Raw genomic sequence first — 24,794 nt, 5'->3', positions numbered from 1 at the left:
ATCTTTCATGAAAGGAAGAATAAATAGATGCAGAAAACTTTATTTTCTATTTTAAGATACTACCACAGCCACCACAACCTTTGGCAATCACCATCCTGATCAGTCAACAGCCATCAACATCAAGGTAAGAGCCTCCACTAGGAAAAAGATTACAACCTGCTGAAGGTTCAGATGATCAGTAGCATTTTTTAGCAATAAAGTTTTTTATATGGTATGTATATATTTTTAAACATATGTATATTGCACACTTAATAGATTACAGTGTAGTGTAAACTTAACTTTTATATGTACTGGGAAACAAAATAAATAGTGTGACTTGCTTTATTGAAATTTATCGTTATTTGGTGGTCAGGAACTGAGCCTGCAATATCTCCAAGATATGCTTGTATGAATAAAAAGAAACTTCTTTAAAGGTATCTTCTAGAAGAATTATATTTAATGAAAGATTAGAACCATTCTTGAGTTGAACAACATAGAAATACCCACTTTCACTGGTACTCACATCATTATATTACAGATGCCAGCCACTACAGTTACACACACGTGCACCCACTCTTACACAATAATTGAGGTATAAATACTAGAAATAAATAGATCAGATTCTAATTATTTTCAGATGATTTGACAAAATCAAATACTCAAAAAATCTGGAATAACTGCTATGAGACTGCACAACCACAGGTCCTGCTAACTTAAATACTACATGTTTGACACATATTTTCTTTTTCACTCCACAAATGTATATTGTGTACCATGTGTTAGTTATTATGCTAAATTTTGGAGATTCAAGTGAAGCAACATAGCACAGTCTTTGACATTTATGAAATTGTGTCTACTGTGAGAGACAAACATTAATCTAATGTTTACACTGACATAAATCATAGTGTGATAAATCTTTTTTTTTTTTTTTGAAAATTTGACTCTGGGCAAGAATCTCGGTCTGTCTTCCAGGCTGGAGTGTGGTGGCATGATCTCAGCTCACTGCAACCTCTGCTGCCCGGGATTCAAGCAATTCTCCTGCTTCAGCCTCCCAAGTAGCTGGGATTACAGGCACCTGCCACTGCCCCTGGCTAGTTTTTGTAGTTTTAGTAGAGACAGGGTTTCAACATCTTGGCCAGGCTGGTCTTGAACTCCTGACCTCGTGCTCCACCTGCCTCAGCCTCCCAAAGTGCTGGGATTACAGCCATGAGCCACCACACCGAGCCAATAAATCCTCTTAATGGAATAAATAACAACCTATGGGGTAATCCAATTTAATCTGAGGAACTGAAAAAAAAAAAAAACTTTTTAAGACATTTAAAGAATGATGAGAAGTTAATTATATGAGACAGAGAAAGGAGGGGAAAATGTTTCCAAAAGAAAAATAACACATGCAGCAGCACTCAGAGTGGGCATACGCCATTACAGAAACTGAAAGATTGTTAGTGTTGTTGAGAGACATTTCTCCATAAGAGGTATTATGGATGACTTGAATCAACTCTTTTACTGGACTATCTTTCCAAAATATTTATATAGCAAACAACCTTGGAAGATACATAGCTTCTCCCTGTGGGGCAAAGTGCAGATCTGTTTCCCCATGCAGAACAATAAAGATAACATCTTCCTCCAGGGCAAAGTTTGGACAAGTTTGCTAGCAGCCTACTTTTTAGAATAGATCCTAAGCTGAAACACAGATTCACTGTGTGCACAGCATCCACCTGAGTCTTCCTCCACATCATTCTCATGGGACTTGAGGGTCAAGAGAACCATGTGAACATTAATCTCCCTCTTGTACCCTGCACAGTAATATTCTTTGTCTCTGACCCAGGGGTTTTGTGTCTTCTGGCAACATCTTTGAAACTGTGGCAGCTACATTGTTAGCTTTCAAGTAGCATAAAATCTTTTCCCCTCTGGAGTTTGTGACAAGTAGGAACACAGCAAAGACAGCTTGGGAGAAAATTTCAAAATATGAATCTGGAAAAGAAAGTAGTATTTTATGAGACATGGTCAGAAGTAATATTGCAAATATTGAACAACCATTCTAACACAGGCACTAACCAATGTGAATGAACTCAAAAGACAATTGGACGAGCCATTAACAAGCCAATATGGTTTTAGAGCTTCATACCAGCAGAATATCACATACAGCCTAGGATATTTTATCTTAAGAAAACTACAAAATCATCATAAAACGTTTAGCTAGGGGGTGGTACTAGCAGATCTGGGTTTTTTTAGACGATTATTCTGATGATGACTAAATGTAATTCGTGAACACGGATACATGTCTGAACAAGAGAAAAAAATCATTGTACGATGATATTAGTGGGGAAATCTGAAAACGTGATCAAAATTTATAGATTATATAATAGTTTTATACTGGTGATTTTTTGATGCTGACCACTGTACTTTAGCCATGTAAAAAAAATTACTTATTTTAAATACACACTGAAGTATTTCAATATAAAGAAGTATCATGTTTCCAATTTACTCTCAAACAGTTCAAAATATATAACTATACAGAGAGAAAAAAAGGAAAGAAGGAAGGAAGGGAAAAGGGAAGGAAAAAAGAAAGGAAACGAGAGAGTGATAAATCTGGTAAAATGTTAACATTTGGGAAATCTATATAAAGAGTATATGGAATTTATTTTTGAAACTTATGTAAATCTAAAATTATTTCAAAAAAACTTAAAAAGTACTATGTTGGCAATATGGAAAATGGTTTAAAGGAGGTCATATATAAAGTGAGCAAAACATATTTTTAATTAATAAATTTATCTAATTTTTATATACAAATAAAGCACATTATCACTTGATCTAGTTGACTTCCACCTTACCACTATAAAATGCAATGCAGTTATCTAATTTTAATTAGTCTTTTATTATTCAGACATTCTATAATATAAATTTATATAATTATTCTATAATAATTTTTAGCAATTTTCCAGCCTTATATCTAAAAGTTGTAAAGGTTTTTCTTGCACCTCTTCTCAATTTTCACTGAAGAGTATTGTCCTAAATTTTATATTTCTGAAAATTTTTTCCACTGTGCTATTTTAATTTTCTTGGTCTTCTCTCTACAAAGCTATGGTTCTTTTATTTCTCATTCATGACCCAACCCAATTTCCACACTTCGTGACTGTCTCATCTACTTCTCCATTGCTCTGTGCAACTCTGAAATTAACCAACTTTATATGTTGTTAGCTTGCCCAGCATAGTCCCATCTGCAGACTTAATGAACAATCTCTCCATTCCATCACTAGAGAAGATGCTAATTAATTATTAAATTATAAGGTAGAGTATGAAAAATCAATTTCTCTCCCTCTCTGTTTCTCTCTCTCTCTCTCACACACACACACACACACACACACACACACACACACACACACACAGAGGCAAAAATACAGGTACAGACAAGCTAATTTTAAATTCTGGAAAGGTTAGATGACAGGAGAATCTCAGTAAAAAGCCTGACTAATTTTTGAATGCTTTTGTGTTATGCTATTTGTCATTAGTCCACTGACCAAAATAAAAGGTTTTAGGATCTCCTGCCTCTATAGGAGACTCTCATACTTAATCAACAACAACAAAAAAATGCCATGTTTCATCTATTTGCAGCTAGATTGTACCATGTTGAAAACTGGGTGAGTTGTGTAAGGTCAGAGACAGAGAGTGTTCTGCTGGATTTTTTTGTATCTTGGTGGAGGTTGCAGATATACTGGAGGGGCCTGGGTTGTCCGCTCACCTTCAATATAACCCAGGATACTTAAGCCTGGGTGAACTTCTTCTTAGAAAAAAGAACTGAACTCTCAGCTTCATTTTGTTTTTCTCCTATGAAAATAGTATTATCTAAAGGACATGTAGTTAAAAGGAACCAAAAATGAGGCTCTGTAGTCCACAAGTCTAGGGTTCCTGTTTCTTCCCCAGTCCCTGAGAATCATTTATATATTGACAGGATGCACTCACTCTTGAGTAACAAGTCAACCCTGAGGATACTAGGAAAATCAAAGCAGAGAGAATTAGACAGAGGCCAAATGTATCTTTAGAAAGGCATTTAAAGTGATCAGATAATAGTACCATCTGCAGTTTCAATCACAAAATCAATTCATGTTTGATTTGATGACATTATGGCAGCAGTTATCAGTGTTATCAGCGAAACAAATCCTACACTCTGAGGAACAGAGGCAGGAAATGACACATCACCAAGCTCAGCACAACAAGAAGTACAATTAAAATTAATGTAATATTTGGGTCACTCCATGTATTGTATAGAGATAGAGGGATAAATTGGGTGACCTTTCACTCTACCCTTCCGCCCTACCATTTCTGTTTCTGTGGAACAGGTGGCTTCTCAGAAACACATCTGACTTGATGCATTAAAATTTGACCTCTAGCTAACATCAATCTCTCTGGTGTCAGGCCCACGTCTAAAGGTAATACTGAAGAAAAGTTAATACAGGAGAGGCTCAGGTGTCCACTGTTATATAAGTGGCTACTTCTAATAGACTATTAGATTATCTGTGGATGAAAAAAATGTCACCATCTGACAGCCTTTGGGCATTTAGTAAAATAATAAATAACTAGCAAGAAAAAAAAGTCTTTTTCATGCCAAGAGGAGAACAGCTGGATGTCTCTGATCTACCTCTGTTCGTTGGATATTTTAGCCAATTTCTTGTACCTAACCAGACAGAATAGGGAACTTTTGAAGCGGAAAGCCTCCTGATATAATCCTTTTCTAAAAAAAATAGTGGTCCAGAAATGTAAAAATTATTTTATATATCATCTTACTTTTGGATCTTGTTATTACCAGTGACAGGGTATGAGTACTTCCCTAAGCTGCTGAGTTTTCCCATCCCGATGCTGTCCCATGGACACCTGTTAGCCATAGGCAGAAGAATCATTGTCTAGAATTGTTTCTCTTGCTCCACTCTAAATTAACTGCATTAACCACTGACTCTCTGGCTTTCTAGTCTTTTCCGCTTGAACCAAAGAGGAAATTGAGTTCCAGATACCAGCAACCTAGCTTTCATAAGGGCTATCATCTCTTCTTTGAATTTGTATCAAGCACTGATAGGGAAAGTCACAGGCACTCACCATTCCTAACCTATCTTGTCAGTGTGTCAGTGGCGAGGCACATGTGTGCAGAAAATCCTGCTAGTGCCCAGTAAACAGGGATTTCCTATTTATACATTCATTAAACAATTATAGGCTGGGCGCAGTGGCTCCCACCTGTAATCCCAGCACTTCGGGAGGCTGAGGTGGGTGGATCACTTGAGGTCAGGAGTTTGAGACCAGCCTGGCCAATATACTGAAACCCCATCTCTACTAAAAATACAAAAATTAGCTGAGCATGGTGGCACATGCCTGTAATCCCAGCTACTTGGGAGGCCTAGGCAGGGGAATCTCTTGAACCCAGGAGGCAGAGGCTGCAGTGAGCTGAGATCACACCACTGGACTCCAGCCTGGGCGACAGAGCAAGTCTCTGTCAAAAGAAAAAAATTACAAACCAATTTTTATGTTGCAGAACATTGATCTCTGTTCTCAAGAAAATTATCATTCATCAAAGGAGTTCTCTAATTCTTCCTCTGTTTAAATCCTCTTTCATTTTGACTTTTGTTTTTTTTCTCCATTTGTTGCTGAAGTGTTTCAAATTTCCAGTCTTACAAACTTAGTGCCTCTAAGCTGAGCAGTCCAGCCAACAGGCTACTCTTTATTAGTGTCAACCATGTCCTCAGAGACTCTCCTCCCAACCTCTCTTCAGCACCCACCTTTCCACTTTGGGCAGATTGTCCACTAACCTGGACGAGGTATTGTAACTGAGAGGCAGATGTGAATCTAGAATGCATGACACCTTGATGGGTGCAGATTGAGAATATATAGAAAGTCAATTAGAGAAATCATGCTAAGGACAGTGCAAATCACATTCCAACTATATTTCATTTAGTTTCCACAACAATGCTATGAAGTAGATAAAGACCATTAGTCTTAAGATGAAGAAAACTTAGAGAAAGTAACTTCCCCCAACTCACATAGTTAAGAGATAAATCAGATTTCCAGATCTAAACTATACCTTCTTCCTACCTCACTAAATTGTTAGCTTGCTCCATAGGATTGGGAATATTTCCCTTTGATAGTTAGGTCATAAATCTAAACCTGTTTTCTGGAAGATTTTTCTGATTAACTGAGTATCACTAACTATAGCATTTAATCTCAATTCCAGAGCAAGTCACTCCTCCCTAATGTGCAAGAGTCAAACACTCATCAACTTGATCCTTCTCATTAGACCGTAAGTCCCTTGAGAACAAAGCTGATACATATTTAAACTGAAACAACTTTCACGGCCTTCAAACAAGCACAGTCCAGGATAGATGAGTCAATGAATATCAAGAATGTCAGCTTCTCAAGCAGACTACTCTGTACATGTGCTCCCGTTAGGCATAGAGACTATGTTTTCATGTTGGTTTCCACTATGATTTAGATAAATATGTCTTCATTTTTAATTGCTCTATAATTGGCAGCGAATTCCTAATTCTTTAATTTTCTCTGCCTTGGTTTCTTTATAAAGTAGTTAATTATGTGCAAAATAAGCAGATGTACTTTTACAGCTGGCTTCTAGAAGTAACCCTTTGACAGATCTTTTCAGTAAGCTAAAGATCACTCATGAAAAACTCCCCCAACTTCTTTTTGCATATAAATTTTTATATTTTTTTTATAGACTAGGATGCTCCTACAGTCTAGATAAACTAAGTTCTCAGAAAGAATCACTTATCTTGTGAGCACAGAACTCGGTAGAAAATGAAAAAAGTGCAAAGCTTGAATTTCCATAAAGTCTAAGAACAAACACTCTGGAAAATTAAATTCTGTTTACCAGGCATTTCCACTCAAATGGCAGGTTGTAGTGCTAGAAAAGTTACATCAAAAAATTATATCTACTTGATACAGTTGGTTTAGAAAGCAAGTTCAATATGAAGGGAAAATGCTATGACACATTGACAACAGCAAAGGATATGTCTTATGTGCCAGAGAAGTATGAGAAAACATATTATTATCATGGAAGGTAATAACCAAAAAACTACTTTTCTTCATTTAAGGCTGTCAAAATGGATGGAATGGGAAGAGATTTTGGAGTTTAATCTCCTTTTTTCCTCCCTAAATGAAACACCAAACCTGTTAAAGTAAAAGCCTAATTTACTGCAGTATGTTTTAGTCTTATGCAACTTTCAGAAAGTTGAAACAGCACTTTTCACCCCAGTTTCCTGCAGTGTACATCATTGAGCTGTTTCTCTCTCTTTTGCTGTGCTGCAGCAAAAGTATTTAATGTATTGACATTTGCATTTTGATTATAAGTCTGACAGGCAGCTTTATACTGAGAGGTCAACTGGTTTTTGTTGTTGTTTCTAGCTTCCAATATTATTAAACTTTGGGCTGGGTGTACTGGCTCACACCTGTAATCCCAGAACTTTGGGAGGCCGAGGCGGGTGGGTCACTTGAGGTCAGGAGTTTGAGACCAGCCTGGCCAATATGGTGAAACCCCATCGCTACTAAAAATACAAAAATTAGCCAGGCATGCTGGTGCGTGGCTGTAATCCCAGCTACTCGGGAAGCTGAGGCAGAAGAATCACTTGAACCAAGGAGGCGGAGGTTGCATTGAGCTGAGATCACACCACTGCACTCCAGCCTGGGCAACAGAGTGAGACTCTGTCTCAAAAAAAACTCTGTGCCTGTCAGTGTGCCTCAAAAAAACACATTTTGTCAGTTTTGTTAGTACACCGCTTAATGTTACACAGAATAGATCTAAAGGATGGATACTCCTTCTGACTTCGTATTTGAAAATACATAATTTTAAGAAAAGAATATGTCTAACAATATTCTGATCATCTTTGGCAAAGGAAAAAAAAATCCAGGAATTTGATTTTTTTTAATGTTCTAGTTTGTCCCTGGTCTTTACCAAACCATTTCACCAGACATTTGCTTCCACCACCAAAGAAAACAAATGGAAATAAATGTATATCAAATCTCATGGCTTCATCTTAGCTTCCCATCTGGAAATCCTTCTGAATTCTACCTCTAATCAGCCACTTCATCCCAAACTCAAATTTTACTACTTTAAAGTTTGTTTTATAATAAAATACTCTAAAATATCAGCCTTAGACATTTTCTGTGAAATCATTTGTTAATAGCGATATTTTTTTCAGAAAACATAATAATTATAGTAAATAGAACAGAGTGAAGATATATATGTGTACATACAGCCACATACACACAGACATATGCAGACACACATACACACAAAAAGCTTGAAACTCTCACCCCTGCCAAGCTTAACCCTTCAGGTACCCCAAAACAGAAAAAAAAAAAAGTTGGACATAAACAAAATGGAACATCGTAGGTAAGTAATTAAGCAATGGGTGAGTGGCCATTCTCAATCTTGCATTCAATGGCTAATTATGTATATTACTTCATTGCTACAACTTGGGTTATACACTTGTAAACTATGGCTGATTACTTTATTGAAAGCTATATTTATAAAGAAAGTTGAGATCCTAGGATGAAATAGGTTGACATAAGCTACCAAATGTTATTAGTGGACTTCCTCATTACCAGAATCCATTTCCGAATACTCTACCATCCCCAAGGATTCATGTTCTGTTTCTCCATAGTATTATTAAACTAGGGGGCTCATCAGTTTACAACAGTAGCTACGGATGAGACTCTTAAACTTGATGGTGTATTCTGGCTTCATTTATTTTTATTTTTTAATCTATATACTACATTCAACGATTTTCTTTTCTCCAATTTCAAATCATTATCTGTGGATCAAGATTACATATCTTGACTTTTTTCATCAAGGGCTATTTCTTCTCCAAAATATGTGCTGTCAGTTGCAACAAAAACAAAAATTGAGTGGGACCTAATTAAACTAAAGAGCTGCACAGCAAAAGAAACCACCAACAGAGCAGACAACCCACAGAATGGGAGAAGATATTTTCCATCTATGCATCTGACAAAGGCCTAATAGCCAGAATCTATAGGGAACTTAAGCAATTCAACAAAACAAACAACCCCATTAAAAAATGGGTAAAAGACATGAACAGACAATTCTCAAAAGAAGACGTACAAGCAGCCAACAAACATAATGAAAAAATGCTCTACATCACTAATCATCAGAGAAATGCTAATCAAAACTACAACGAGATACCATCTCACACCAGTCAGAAAAGCTATCACTAAAAAATCAGAAAACAACATACGCTGGCGAGGCTATAGTGAAAAGGGAACACACACTGTTGGTGGGAATACAAACTAGTTCAGCCACCACTCCAGAAAGCAGTTTGGAGATCTCTCAAAGAACTTAAAACAGAGCTACATTTTGACCTAACAATCCCATTACTAGTTATATATGCAAAAGAAAATAAATTGTTCTACCAAAAAGACATGCACTCATATGTTCACTGCAATGCTATTCACAACAGCAAAGATATGGAATCAACCTAGGTGGCCTCTCAATGATATATTGGATAAAGAAAATGTGCTATAAAAAAAAAAAAGAAAAGAAAATGTGCTACATTTTCTTTTGCACATGTATACATATGTAACAAACCTGCACACTGTGCACATATACCCTAGAACTTAAAGTATAATAATAAAAATAAAAAGAAAGAAAATTAAGGGAGCAGAATGATACAATGTCAGCAGACAATAATAAATGATGTCAATAGAAAAAAAAGAAATTCAAAGACCGACATACACAAATACATGTAAAACTGGACAAATCTGAATAAACTCTGTAAATTAAAAAAAAAGAAAACGTTCTACATATACACCATGGAATACTACACAGCCATAAAAAAAGAACAAAATCATGTCCTTTGGAGCAACATGGATTAACTTGGAGGCCACAATCCTAAGCTAGTTAACACAGGAATAGAAAACCAAACGTCACATGTTCTCACTTGTAAGTAGGAGCTAAACAGTGAGCATACGTAAACATAAGCACGGGAATAGACACTGTGGACTACTAGAGGGAAGAAGTAGGAGGGGGATGTGTGTTGAAAATCTACCTACTGGGTACTATGCTCACTACCTGGGCATGATATACCCCATGTAACAAGCCTTCACATGTACCCACTATGTAAAATAAAAGTTGAATTTTTAAAATAAAATAAAATAAAAACAGCAAAATACACACACACACACACACACACAACTGCTAAGATTGTTTTTTACTTGCATTTGATTTGCTAATGAAGCAAACTAGACAGGCAAAAGGAGATAAACTTATTAATTCAAGGTTGTTTGGAGATTTTCTTTTTCTGATAAAATTTAGCCAGTTCCTATTAAAATGTAAATAATTCAAAATTAACTCTAAAATAATTTGAAACTATAAAAAGAAAAAAGGGAAAGTAAAAGAAACTGAAGAGACTGTTTTTTAAAAAATCAAACTGCCATGGAAACTTCTTTACCCAAAATTTTGGTCCATAGCCTTCATTAGGTGACCTATCAGGGCAAATAACATTTAGCCATATGAATACTTCCCAATTTTGTCAGAAACATAATTTGAACCCAACTGTATTTTATAAACTAGTGAGTTTGTGTGATTACCTCATGAATTAGATTCTAAAATGAAAGCTATAAGGTCTGTATTTTGGTGTATGTGTATATATGTGTGTATATGTATACATATATGCTGGATGTATTTATGCATATGTACATGTATTACATTGTATGTTGTGTCTATATGGTAAAACCTGATATATAGTCAACCAGAAATTCCTCAAAGATAAATGAGTACTGATATAAAATAAGAAATTTATAGTAATAAATCTAAATACCTTATAATTTACAAGTAAATCATTAATACATAAGGCGGTTTGAAAATTGTTGGTAAAATAAAAATATGTCTTCAAAAAAAAGAAAAAATGTGGCACATATACACCATAGAATACTATTCAGCCCATTCAAGTGATCAGAATGCTTTTTGTAAAAGAACAAAGAGAATAAGAAGTTTCATTAGCAGTAGTAAAGGTAAAAATACCTAATACAGTCTAGAAACATGCCCATGGAAACATCAGTATTAAGCAATTCTTTCCATACATTAAAAATGGAGTTAACGTACAGAAATCACAGAGTAAGTACTTATTTGTACCAAAGGCAGTAAAAGATATTGCTTTTACCAATCTTTACATGACATTTACAGAAAAACGTGGGTTCCACGATCTTTAGAACTCAATTCTCATAGCCTGATTCTCCAGAACTCAGCCTTAGACCGGACACTAAATTTTAAGCAAAAGAAAGGCCAAAGATGAATCCAAACAAGGAAGAGAAGCAAGAGGCAGGTGACTGGTGCACTGGAATGGGCTCTGGAAGGAACAGGGATCAGGTAACAACGATTTTTTTTTTTAATGGGTTCATTTCAGCCATCATCTCCTCACTAACAGGTATAGCTCAACTTGTAAGATTCCCAGTCTACAAAGCACAAAATAGAAATATAGTTGGCAGGATAACTTGGTTGCTGGATAATCTGTTCTTACATGTGATTTACAAAAGAGATGCATTAAATAGCAAGATAAATACTAACCAATTTTCAAACTGCTGCTATTTCATGTAGCATAGATTTCAATGTCACTCTGTATATTGAAGTGTAAGACTAATTAATAAACTACAGTGGGATCCATTTGAAAATATTTATTTTCTCTCAATAAATACTCCATTAGAATTACTCCATCATATCAGAAATTCCTCCAAATTCCAATTAAGGCATATTAGTTATGCATGAATTAACATTGGCATAATAAATGCCAAATAAATTAATAACTATCGACCACTAATTATATGAAGAGACAGCAGAAAAATTGAAAAAGATTAAAATACAATTTGGGAAGAGGCAGTTCCCACCTTGTTTATTCAACCATGCAGAGCTGGGCTGTTGTTTTTATTCCTATTTTTGAATTCCCATAAATTTGTATCACCCAAATATTCGACAGCTCATCATCATTTAGTAGTCTTTTGTTTCTTCTCTACTGGATTTTTCATTATCCTTTTGAGACATAGCTGAAGTTATGAAGACATAACCCTTAAAAAAAATTTTTAAATATTACATTTCTAAGACTACAAATAACTTCCCCAGCAATGATTATTTACTACTGTATTTGTCACAAACAGCATTAAAAACAAAAACAAAATCCACATAGGAAGGTTGTCTTAATAGAACAGTCCTGGGGGGTGAGTAGAGACTATACAATAAACATTTGAATATCAAATAAAGTATCATGACAAACAGTATATACATTTTATGCTTTGGAAGTCAATTAATTTTGCACTTAAGATTCCCAACATGAGCTTCAAAGGCTATTTGCTCTTGGCTGGATACAATCTCCACACATACAAAGTCCCATGCAACACCCTAAAATATGTTTGTCCAAGGAATGGCTTATATTTAATTTCACTTTACCCTTTAAGCATGCACATTTCAAGATAAATCATTTTATTGGAAAAAACTTACCAATTGTAAGAATATGAATTTGTTTAAGCACCCACACTGGGTATGACTTTATACTAAAAATTAGCATAAATCAACAGATCCAATGTTTTTAAGCTCCAATCTCCTCAATCCCCAATTGCATTTGTAATAAAGCTGCTACCATCCTTTTAAAGTTGCAATTATTGCTATAAGATATATACTTATTGATTAGTCTTGATAATTAAGGAGCAATTAACCACCTACAGGACACTTACAAAGTTGATCTTGTTCACAAAGAGTTTTTAAAGTGGTTTTAGCAATGAGCTGCACAAAACAAGACAGGTGTACAAATATGTGCAACAAAAATAGGGTCACTATCAGGAATATATAAAACTTCACTAGCCTTATCCAAAGTAACCTAGTATCTTTTAGCATTATTAGCAAAATATTAGTTCATTTTAAATACCTACACATATATTTTATGGTAAATACGAATGTTCATTTTTTTCTTCTCAGGTGCAATGTTCATGAATCTAGTGACAGAATTTTGAAAGAGCCACACACAGTTTTCCATGGATAACTGCAAATTTTGGAATATAAAGCATACCTTTTAAGAGAGGAGGAAAGGAATATTAGATTGGAATGAGACATTAGAGGGGTTTCTGGGTGCTTATTAATTTTTTATTGATAGTTGGTTATAAATGTATTACTTTGTGGTAACTTATTGAGCTATATGCATATGATCTGTGTACTTTTCTCTATTATAACTGATACCTGCTTCACAGATATGTAGTGTGGTGGTTACTACAATTTACATAAATGCAGTTTTCCATTCACATTGCTTTTTTCTTTTTACCTTGTCAGAGATAGGACAAGGTTGGATTTTAATTGAGTCTATATTTGTTCCCTTGTGCACTTGTCCTCTTCAACTGCCAGGCAGTCTAGCTCTGACAATAGGTTCTGGACAGTGGGGAGTTTTGTAGCAGGAGGATTTGGGGGATAAGAGACATTTTTATATTTCATCAAAAGTTCATCCTTGGGACAAACTCAGTGGGGATGTTCAGTTTGTAAATTTTTGCTCTTTGTATAAATTAACAAATGGTGACACATAATTAATGTTACATGCTGGTAGATAACTTAAAAATTAACTGTTAAAATATAAGTATATAGCTTCTCCAAATTACACATAATTCTAAAAAAAAAGTTAACTCCCTGCCACTTTCAATGTCATATTAATAAACTAACAGGCAGAATTTTCATGTGATCATGGATACCTGCATGTTATTATATTAGTGCAAACTCATGCCAACAACAGGGAAGTTTGGTGAAATGTACCTTCCCTTTTGAACAAACAGAAGATGCCTTCTGCGGGTTCTGAGGAATTGCAGCACACTCTCCAGCATACACACACACACACACACACACACCCCTTTCTGAATGACTTGGAAAGCAAAACGTATTTTTCCTTCCTCCTTCAATAAGCCCTACTCATGGCTGAAAAGCTGTGAATCTCTAGAGCCCCCTTTTCACTTGGGACCTCATGCAGCAAGGGCCAATATGAAGGTGCACGACCATTTGATTTAAGCCAGCTGGACCCTTAGGTTACACTGCATGACTTCAGACACTACTCAGCTACTTATTGGCTATGCAATCTTGAATATGTCCCTTAATCTCCGTGGATCTCAGTTTCTTCCTCCTCCTCTCTACGGAAGGAGATAATTTTAACTACCTAATAAATATGTTATTACAATTAAATAAACGTATACATGTAAAATGCTTGGCACTAGCATTGGTAATTATTCTCTTTTCTGTGTAGGCATATGTATATGTTAATCTACATATATATACTATTGCTAAAATATGTCAATAATGTATATTTATTTATACATATCTATATATCTATACATACTTATACATTTATAAATATAATATATAAATATGTATTTATGCATTTATAAATATAATACATAAATACGTATTTATACATTTATAAATATAATATATAAATACATATTTATACATTTATAAATATAATATGTAAATATGTATTTATACATTTATAAATATAATATGTAAATATGTATTTATACATTTATAAATATATAAATACATATAGATACGTGTGTGTGTGTGTGTATATATATATATATATATAGCAAATCAGTGGTCAGCAAATCTTTCTGTGAAGAGCTAGATAGTAAACATTAGCACTTTGGGAGCCTGAGGTGTTACATAAATGCTAACACTTACAGTGTAAATAGGCAGTGTCTCAGTTTTACAAATGGAAAACATTTGTTTGCCTAATAGCTACCCAGACTATGTAAGAATTGATGCATGAGGCAATTCTGTTTTCTATTTATACAGTATTCTGCAGCTCTGAAATGATTGTCTTATTCCTTAGACACAAATTTACTCACTCTTCTCTCTCACTCCATTATTCCATTTCACATATGAAGAAATTGCAGCTGAGAGTGGTAAAGTGATTTGTCCAAGATTCCTCAGTTAGTGAAAAGAAAAGGTGGGACTTCAAGTTTACTGCCAACTTTTAAAGGTAATGGCAATAGTCAAATGCAATGAATGAGGCCGGGCGCAGTGGTTCATGCCTTTAATCCTAGCACTTTGGGAGCCTGAGGTGGGCTTGGAGCTCAGGAGTTCAAGACCAGCCTGGGCAACATGGTGAAACCATGTCTCTACAAAAAATACAAAATATTAGCCAGGCGTGGTGGCACCTGCCTGTAGTCCCAGCTACTTGGAGTGCTGAGTTGGGAGGATCACCTGAGCCCAGGAGGTGGAGGTTGCAAGTGAGCCAAGATCGTGCCACTGCACTCCAGCCTGGGTCAAAAAAAAAAAATTAATGAGAATTTTTCATTTAATATCAAAACTACAAGGTTCACTGCCTAGCTTAATTTCACACATCTAATGTTATAGAAAGTTTTTTGTTGTTGTTGAGATGGAGTCATGCTCTGTTACCCAGGCTAGAGTGCAGTGGCACCATCTCGGCTCACTGCAACCTCTGCCTCCTGGGTTCAAGCTATTCTCCTGCCTCAGCTTCCTGAGTAGCTGGGATTACAGGTGCCCACTACCATGACCAGCTAATTTTTGTATTTTTTTTTAGGTGGAGATGGGGGTTTCACCATGTTGGCCAGGCAGGTCTTGAACTCCTGACCTCAGATGATCCGCCCGCCTCATCCTCCCTAAGTGCTGGGATTATAGGCGTGAGCCACCGTGCCCGGCCTAATGTTATAGAAAGTTTTAAAATAAATGTGCAAACATACAGGAAAAAAATCACACTCCTTCAAATTTTAATAATTCTTTGGAAGTCACAGCACCAACCTAAAAGACTAAATCTAAAAGGGAAATATCCCCAAGTCCTTTTTAATGTTCCTACTGTATTTATTTCCTCTTTTTTGTTCAAGCAGCTAATCTCCTCATGATTGATTCCTTGTTTAGAAGTAACTCAGTCTCTTAGCCTGACTTTAGACACTGGCCCCTATTCCCTGGTCTGAGTGTCTGTCTTTAGTCTTTATTGTCTCCTCTGAGGACCTCCCTCCCCTTCTACTGCTTGTGGCAGCATAATGACCCCAGGCCCACTTAAACTCAGGTCTCTGCTCTTTGTAGCTAACCAGCCCTTGGCTAAGCCATATTTTCCAACAGTTAGCATGCTGCCCCTTAAGACAGTGTCTCTAGAAAATACCAACAGAGAAAGAAACATCACCATGTTAAAGAAGTTGGAATATTGACTTTGTTTAGTCTTTCTCTGTCTAGTGATCCAGTCACTTATTACCGTGATATTCATTGTACTATTGTTAATTCAAATATATGCAAAATCATTTAATTAAAATTGTTAAAGCCCATATGATATAATGAATGAATGCATTATTATTTAGTAGAAAATAAATATTTCCATAAGAATTTCAAGATGTTTAGCTACTAATTGTACTACTGCATGAAGAAACACACAAAATTATATAGTCTTGAACTTTAAAATAACTAATATGTACAATTATATTTAACAGTATTTGTAAAATTTTTATGTTTCACATATATTAAAGAATAAATTCAACTTTGTTTGTATTTTTCCCCTGAAATAGTTTTCTTTTTGTCAGATGTTCAACGATTACGGCACCACAGTCGTCATTTTTGGCTTTGTAAACTAGACTTTTCTATATATATTCCAACTCTACTTTAACCTTAAGCTATACTAAAGAACAACTTTTCCTGCTGTATGTAATATTCTGTTTCTGTTAAATACCAATTGGTACCCAGGCCTCTAAATGCCTACCTCGAAGTGACTTACAATTTTCTAAAAATCACACCTGCTAAAATAATCAAGAGACCAAAATAAAATAAACATATTTGCCACTCTTGTCGATATTACCGAATCCTTAATATAGGCCCTGAAAAATCTTTAGTAAATATGCTTTACTTAAAGTTAGATACTAAGTTTAGAGGAACAAAATGCACCCCTCCCCCATCTCCTCTTGTTAATAGAGGGCTTTTGGTTTTGGTTTTGTTTCTTTTCTTTGTTTACTCATTTATTTGCATTTTTTATATAGTAACTTTAAATATCTTAGTTTTGGTATACATTATTTCCTTACTTCCTCAAATTTTAATTCACAATTATCCTTTTTGTATTATTTCAATTGTAAACAAACTCTTACTCCCTATTTTGATTTCTTTCAAAGTGAAATAAGTCATTGTCTAAGTCTATTTAGGGTTGTTATAAAGAAATACCTGAGACCGAATAATCTGAAAGAAAACAGGTTTATTTGGGTCATGATTTTCATGGCTGGGAAAGTTCAAGATTGAGCATCTGCATCTGGTAAGGGCCACAGGCTGCTTCCACTCATGGCAGAAAGTGAAGAGGAGCCCATGTGTGCAGAGAGTGCATGGTGAGAGAGGAAGCAAGAGAGAGGAGGGAGGTGCCACACTTTTTAACAATCAGCTCTTGGGGAAACTAATAGAATGACAGCATGCTCATTACCACTACTACAGCATCAAGCCATTCATAAAGGATCTGCTCCCATGACCCAAACACCCCCATTAGGCATCAATTCTAACACTGGAGATCAAATTTCAGCATGAGATTTGGAGGGGACAAAGATCCAACTACAGCAGTAATGGCATCTAATATTTAATTTGAAAGCATCTCAAACTATATTGAATAATATTTAATTGGTTTTTCACTCTCCTTCCAGAGAGAAACATATACTGCTTGAACCAACTCACAGAAAAATCAAGCCCTGAAAACATATACTAGTTATCTAAGCATTATTCCATATTTTATTAATTTATTTTTCAATAAATATCTCTTGAATAATTACTGCATGCAAGGCACTGTGCTAAACATTGATTATGCCATGGTGGATAAAAGAAACATGACACCCTCCTCTCAGAGTTTATAAACCAGCGAGAAAGACAAAGAACAATCAAGGTAACTAATAAATAAATACAGATTTTCAAATTGCAAAAATATTCATAGGGGAAATTGTCAGGGTGCAGGGACAGAAAAGAATGGTGGGCCTTACACAGGTGGGGTATTGGAAGATTACACTGATGAGGTATAAATTTGACTGAAACTGGGAAGATGAGAAGAGGTTATTTCTTGAAAATAGGAAGTAAAAGATCTTCAGAAAAAGTAAGATGCCTATATAAATAGATGTTTCCAATATGGAAGATAGCTGGGCATATCTGTAACATTAAAAGTGTCCAAATTGGCTCAAATTGTGATTTGAGAAAAAAAAATCACACACACACATAAATTAGATAGATAATGCGAAAGCAAGTATGTTTAGGTGCTAACATTTGATGGATCTGCATGAAAAGTGTACGGGGATTCTATGTCCTTTTATTAAGTCTGAATTTTTTTCAAAAAGTTTTTTTAATGTTTTCTACCGGGCGCAGTGGCTCACTCCTGTAATCCCAACACTTTGAGAGAACAAGGCGGACAGATCACTTGAGACCAGAAGTTTAATACCAGCCTCGTCAACATGGCAAAAACCTACCTCTACTAAAAATGCAAAAATTAGCCAGGCATGGTGGCACACAGCTACGCTGGAGGCTGAAGCAAGAGAATCACTTGAACCCAGGAGGCGGAAGTTGCAGTGAGCCGAAGTCGCACCACTGCACTTCAGCCTAGGTGAGGAAGGGAGACCCTGTTTCATAAAGAAAAAAAAAAAAGTTTTACAAAAAGGATTATGAAAGCAATGAACCAATTCCCCTTATAAATACAGACACAAAATTTATCACCAAAATACTAGCAAGCTATATTCAGCAAAATATAAAAGAATTATACATCACGACCAAGGTGGATTTATCCCGGGAATAAGCCTGGTGGTTTAGGCTACAAAAATCAATCAATGTAGTATACCATATTAGTAGAAAAATAGAAAATAAAAAACATTATTTTCTCAATAGACATAGAAAAAGCAGTTGAGCTGGGTGCAGTGGCTCATGCCTATAATCACAGCACTTTGGGAGGCCAAAGTCAGTACATAGCTTGAGCCCAGGAGTTCGAGACCAGCCTAGGCAACCATGGCAAGACCCTGACTGTACAAAAATATATAAAAATTAACCAGACGTAGTGGCATGTGCCTAAAGTTCCAACTTTACTCAGGTGTTGACACTGTGGTGAGTCATAATGAAGCCACTGCATTCCAACCTAGGTGACAGAACAAGACCATGTCTCGAGAAAAAAAAAGAAAAAAGAAAACACAGTTGAAAAAATCCAACATATTTTCATGATAAAAACACATTTAAAAAATTAGAAATAAAAAGGAATATTCGCAGTCTGATTAGGGGTATCTATGGAAAACCACAGCTAATATCATGCTTAATGAAGAAAAACTGAGTGCCATTTCTCTAAGAACAGGAACAAGATAAGGATGTCTGCACTTACTACTTTAGTCCACATTGTTCTTGAGGTTTTAGGAAAGCAACTGTGCAAGAAAAAAGATTGAAAAAGAAGATATGAAACTATCTTTATTTGCAAGCTATCTGTATTTGTATATAGAAAACTCTAAGGAATCAGATTTTAAAGCTTGTAGAACTAATAAATGAGTTCAAAAACTTGCCAGGATACAAGGTCAATATACAAAAATCAATTGCATTTCTTCTACAAGTAATGGATAATCTGAAAATGAAATTTTAAAATGATCCCATTTATATTAGCAGCACATAAAATACCTAGGAAAATTTTAACAAAAAAAAATCACGAGCCTTGTACACTGAGCACTACAAATACTGTTGAAAGAAACTGAACAAGAACTAAATAAACAGACATTCCATATTCATGAAGCACAAAACTTAAATTGTTAAGATAGCAATACTCCCCAAATTAATCTACAAATTCAACAAAATATCTATCAAAATCCAACTGTTTTTTAATTCAAAAATTGACAAGCCATCACTAAAATTTATATGGGAATGCAAGGGATCAAGAATAGCCAAAAGAATATTGAAAAATAACAAAGTTAGAAGACACACTTCCTGATTTCCAAACCTACTATTAGGTTGATGCAAAAGTAATTGCGGGTTTTACAATTGAAAATAATGGCAAAAACTGCAATTGCTTTTGCACAATATAAAGCTACAGTAATCAAGACAGTGCAATACTGACAAAGAAATAGACATAAAAATCAATGGAATACAATTAGGAGTCCATACATAAACTCTCACATTTATTGTCAATTGATTTCTGACAAGTATATAAAAACAACTCAGTGGGAAAATAAGAGTATTTTCAAAAGTGGTGTTCAGACAACTGGATATCCACATGAAAAAGAATGAGTCTGGACATCTCTGCCTCATGATATACACAAATATTAATGCAAAATAGCTAATAGATCTAAATGTAAGAGGTAAAATTATAAAACACCTAAAGGAAAACATAGGAGTAAATCTTTGAGACATTGGATTAGGCAATGGCTGATTTCCTAGATAAAACACCGAAAGCACATGAAACAAAAAAAAAATAGATAAATTAAGCTTCATTAAGATGTAGAACTTTTGTGCATATAAAACTGAAAAGAGGAACTCCTGGCCAGTGACAGCGGCTCATGCCTGTAATCCCAACACCTTGGGAGGCTGAGGCAGGAGGATCACTTGAGCTCAGGAGTTTGAGACCAGCCTGGGCAACATAGTGAGCTCTTGTCTCTATTTTTTTTTAATAAAAAAATGTAAAAAGAGAAGAAAAGAAGTCCTAGTCAGAGCAATGAGGCAAGATAAAGAAATAAAAAGCATCCAGGCTGGGCGCGGTGGCTCACGCCTGTAATTCCAGCACTTTGGGAGGCCAAGGCAGGTGAATCACCTGAGGTCTGGAGTTCGAGACCAGCTGGTCAACACGGTGAAACCCCATCTCTACTAAAAGTACAAAAATTAGCTGGGCGTGGTGGTGTGTGCTTATAATCCCAGCTACTCGGGAGGCTGAGGCAGGAGAATCTCTTGAACCTGGTGGGTGGAGATTGCAGTAAGCCCAGATCATGCCATTGCATTCTAGCCTGGGCAACAAGAATGAAATTCCATTAAAAATAAAAGCATCCAAATAGGAACAGAGGAAGTCAAAGGATATGATACTATACTTAGAAAACCTGATGGTCTCTGCCCACAGGCTTCTAGATCTTATAACCAACTACAGTAAAATTTTAATATACAAAATCAATGTACAAAAATCAGTAGCATTTCTGTATGCCAATCAATAACATCCAAGCTGAGAGACAAATCAAGAATGCAATCCCTGGCTGGGCATGGTGGCTCATGCCTGTAATCCCAGCACTTTGGGAGGCCAAGGCAGGTGGATTACCTGAGGTCAGGAGTTCAAGACCAGCCTGGCCAACATGGTGAAACCCCATCTCTAATAAAAATACCAAAAAATTAGTTGGGCTTGGTGGTCCACCTGTAATCCCAGCTGCTTGGGAGGCTGAGGCAAGAGAATCACTTGAACCCAGGAGTCAGAAGTTGCAGTGAGCCGAGATTGCACCCCTGCACTCCAGCCTGGGTGACAGAGTGGGACTCCGTCTCAAAAAACAAAAAAAGAATGCAATCCCACTCACCGTAGCCACAAAAGAATAAAACATCTAGCAATACAGCTAACCAGAGAGGTGAAAGATCTCTACAATGAAAATTACAAAACACTGCTTAAAAAAATCAGAGATTACACAAACAAATGGAAAAACAGTACATACTGTTCTCCTATCCATACATGGATAGGAGAATCAATATTGTTAAAATGGCCATACTGCCAAAGCTATTTACAGATTCGATGCTATTCTTATCAAACTACCAATAACGTGTTCACAGAATTTGGGTAAAAAAAAATTCTAACATTCATTTGCAACCAAAAAAGAGCCTGAATAGCCAAAGCAATTCTAAGAAAAAAAGAATAAACCCAGAGTCATCACACTACCCAACTTCAAACTATACTACAAGGCTACAGTAACTAAAACAGCATGGGACTGGTACAAAAATAGACACATAGACCATTGGAACAGGCTAGAAAATCCAGAAATAAGGCCACACACCTAAAACTATCTGATCTTGGATAAAGCCAACAAAAGCAATTGGGAAAGGACTCCCTATTTAATAAATGCTGCTGGGATAACTGGCTAAGAATATGCAGAAGACTGAAACTGGACCCCTACCTTTCACCATATACAAAAATCAACTCAAAATGGATTGAAGACTTAAATGTAAAACCTAAAACTATAAAGATCCTGGGAGAAAAGGGAATGCTTATATACTGCTGGTGGGAATGTAAATTAGTTCAGCCACTATGGAAAGCAGTCTGGGGATTTTTTAAAGAACTTAAAATAGAAGTACCATTTGACCCAGCAATTCCATTATTGGGTATATACCCAATGGAATATAAAGTGTTCTACCATAAAGACACATGCATGCATATGTTCACTGCATTACCCACAATAGCAAAGACATGGAATCCACCTAGATGCCCATCAACAGCAGACTAGATAAAGAAAATGTGGTATATATACACCATGGAATACTACATAGCTATAAAAATGAGATCATGGCTTTCTCAGCAACATAGATGGAGATGGAGGCTGTAATCTTAAGTGAATAATTGGCAGGAATAGAAACCAAAATACCACATATTCTCATTTATGAGTAGGAGGTAAACATTGAGTACACATGGGCACAAAGAAGGGAATAATAACCACCGGGGCCTATTTGAAGGTGGAGTGTGGGAGGAGGCAGAAGACTGAAAAACCAATTATTGGGTATTATGCTGATTACTTGAGTGACAAAATTATCTGTACACTAAACCCCCATGACACACAATTTACCCATGTAGCAGACCTGCACATATACCCCCTTGAACTTAAAATAAAAGTTGGGACAGAAAAAAAAATTGAAAAGACAACCCATAGAACCAAAGAATATACTTCTAAATCATATATCTGATAAAGCAATCATCTAGAATATATAAAAATGCAACTCAACAATAGGAAAATAAATAACCCAATTTAAAAAATGAGCAAAGGGATTAAATAAACATTTCTCCAAAGAAGATACATAAATGGCCAATAAACACACGAAAAGATGCTCAATATCATTAGTCATTAGATAAATGCAAATCAAAACCGCAGTGGGATTACATTTCAATCTCACTAGGATGACTATTTAAAAAAAAAGAGAGAAATAATAACAAGTGTTGTAGAGAATGTAGAAAATGGGAACCCTCATACGTTGCTGTTGAGATTGTAAAACAGCGAAGCCACTTTGGAAAACAATTTGGCAATTTTTCAAAATGTTAAACATAAACAAAATGTTAAACCATATGACCAGCAAATCCACTCCTAAGAGAAATGAAAACTCCCAAGAGAAATGAAAGCACTTGTCCACACAGAGACTTATGCATGAACAATCACAGCATTATTTGTAATAGCCAAAATGCAGAAACAACCTGAGCATCCATTAGCAGGTGAATAGGCAAACAAAATGTCATACATCCATACACTGGAATATTATTTGGCCATAAAAAATGAAGTATTGTTACATTCTACATGGATAAACCTTGAAAACATATTCTAAGAAAAAGAAGTCAGACACAAAAATACTACATATGATATGGACTTGTGTATGTAAAATGTCCAGAATAGGCAAATCCATACAGACGAAAAGTAAATTAGTCCTCGTCAGGAGCTATGGCTAGGTCCAGGGCTGGAGGCAAAGGGTTTAAAGGTAAAGGTGAGAAACGGAAAATAGGTTTGTAAAGGGTATACAGTTTATCTTCAGAGTGTTGGAGAAACCCCATCTCTACTAAAAATACAAAATTAGCTGGGCATGGTGGTACATGCCTGTAATCCCAGCTACTCAGGAGGCTGAGGCAGGAGAATCGCTTTAACCTGGGAGGCAGAGGTTGTAGTGAGCCAAGATCACGCCATTTTACTCCAGCCTGGGCAACAAGAGCGAAACTCCATCTCAAAAAAAAAAAAAAATTCTAAAATTAAATTGGAAATGGTAGCACAACTCTGTGAATATACTAAATTGAATTGTACACTTAAAATGGATGAATTTTATGCTATATAAAACATACATCAATAAAGCTGTGAAAAGAAAAATAGAAGCTATGCCATAAATTGATCTTTTCATATGTAAGTTAGAAACTTATCTGTAATTAGGAGTTTCTCCAACCATTTTCGTGAGATATTTTAGTATTAGGTATGACTTATGTACAAAAATAGGTAAGGTAGAATTTCTTCTAAATGTTTCATATTTTCTATTAGGTACACCTTCTGAATTTTCTTGTTAACATGACAACACCATTCTTTTTGTTAAGAACTGCAGGCTTTGCAGACGCCACCACCACTGGGAGCCCCACACTATCAGCCATGGTCAACCTCACCATGTTCTTCGACATCACCGTTGATGGCGAGCCCTTGGGTCACGTCTCCTTTGGAATCTTGTCTGCAAGATTCCAAAGACAGCAGAAAACTTGTGCACTGGAGAGAAAGGATTTGGTTATAAGGGTTCCTTCTTTCACAGAATTATTCCAGGGTTTATGTGTCAGTGTGGCAAGTTCACATGCCATAATGGCACTGGTGGCAAATCCATCTGTGGGGAGAAATTTGATGATGAGAACTTCATCCTAAAGCATACAGGTCGTGGCATCTTGTCCATGGAAACTGGTGGACCCAACACCAATGGTTCTCAGTTTTTCATCTGTGCTGCCAAGACAGTGGCTAGATGGCAAATACGTGGTCTTCAGCAAGGTAAAAGAAGGCAAGAATATTGTGGAAGCCATGGAGCGCTTTTGGGTCCAGAAATGGAAAAACCAGCAAGGAGATCACTATTGCAGACTGTGAACAACTCTAATAAGTTTGACTTGTGTTTCATCTTA

At 35.9% G+C, this 24,794-nt stretch overlaps 1 protein-coding gene across 1 annotated transcript in view; it reads right to left on the bottom strand.

The window, feature by feature from the left end:
* Window positions 1-910: 910 nt before the first annotated feature.
* Window positions 911-24,794, bottom strand: part of LOC129471437 (protein GVQW1-like) — a 74,893-nt gene continuing 51,009 nt past the window's right edge. Inside the window, exons 4-5 of the mRNA XM_055259962.2 lie at window positions 19,335-19,374; window positions 911-1,953 (exon numbers count right to left, since the gene is read on the bottom strand). Coding sequence (XP_055115937.2) covers window position 1,953; window positions 19,335-19,374 — 41 coding nt within the window. The 3' untranslated portion in view covers window positions 911-1,952. The remainder of the gene's footprint in view (window positions 1,954-19,334; window positions 19,375-24,794) is intronic.

Source organism: Symphalangus syndactylus, chromosome 21, assembly GCF_028878055.3.
Source record: "Symphalangus syndactylus isolate Jambi chromosome 21, NHGRI_mSymSyn1-v2.1_pri, whole genome shotgun sequence".
In the NCBI taxonomy this organism is placed as follows: Eukaryota; Metazoa; Chordata; class Mammalia; order Primates; family Hylobatidae; genus Symphalangus; species Symphalangus syndactylus.
The sequence above is the reverse complement of the archived record's forward strand: the minus strand, read 5'-3'. Positions and strand labels throughout refer to the sequence as shown.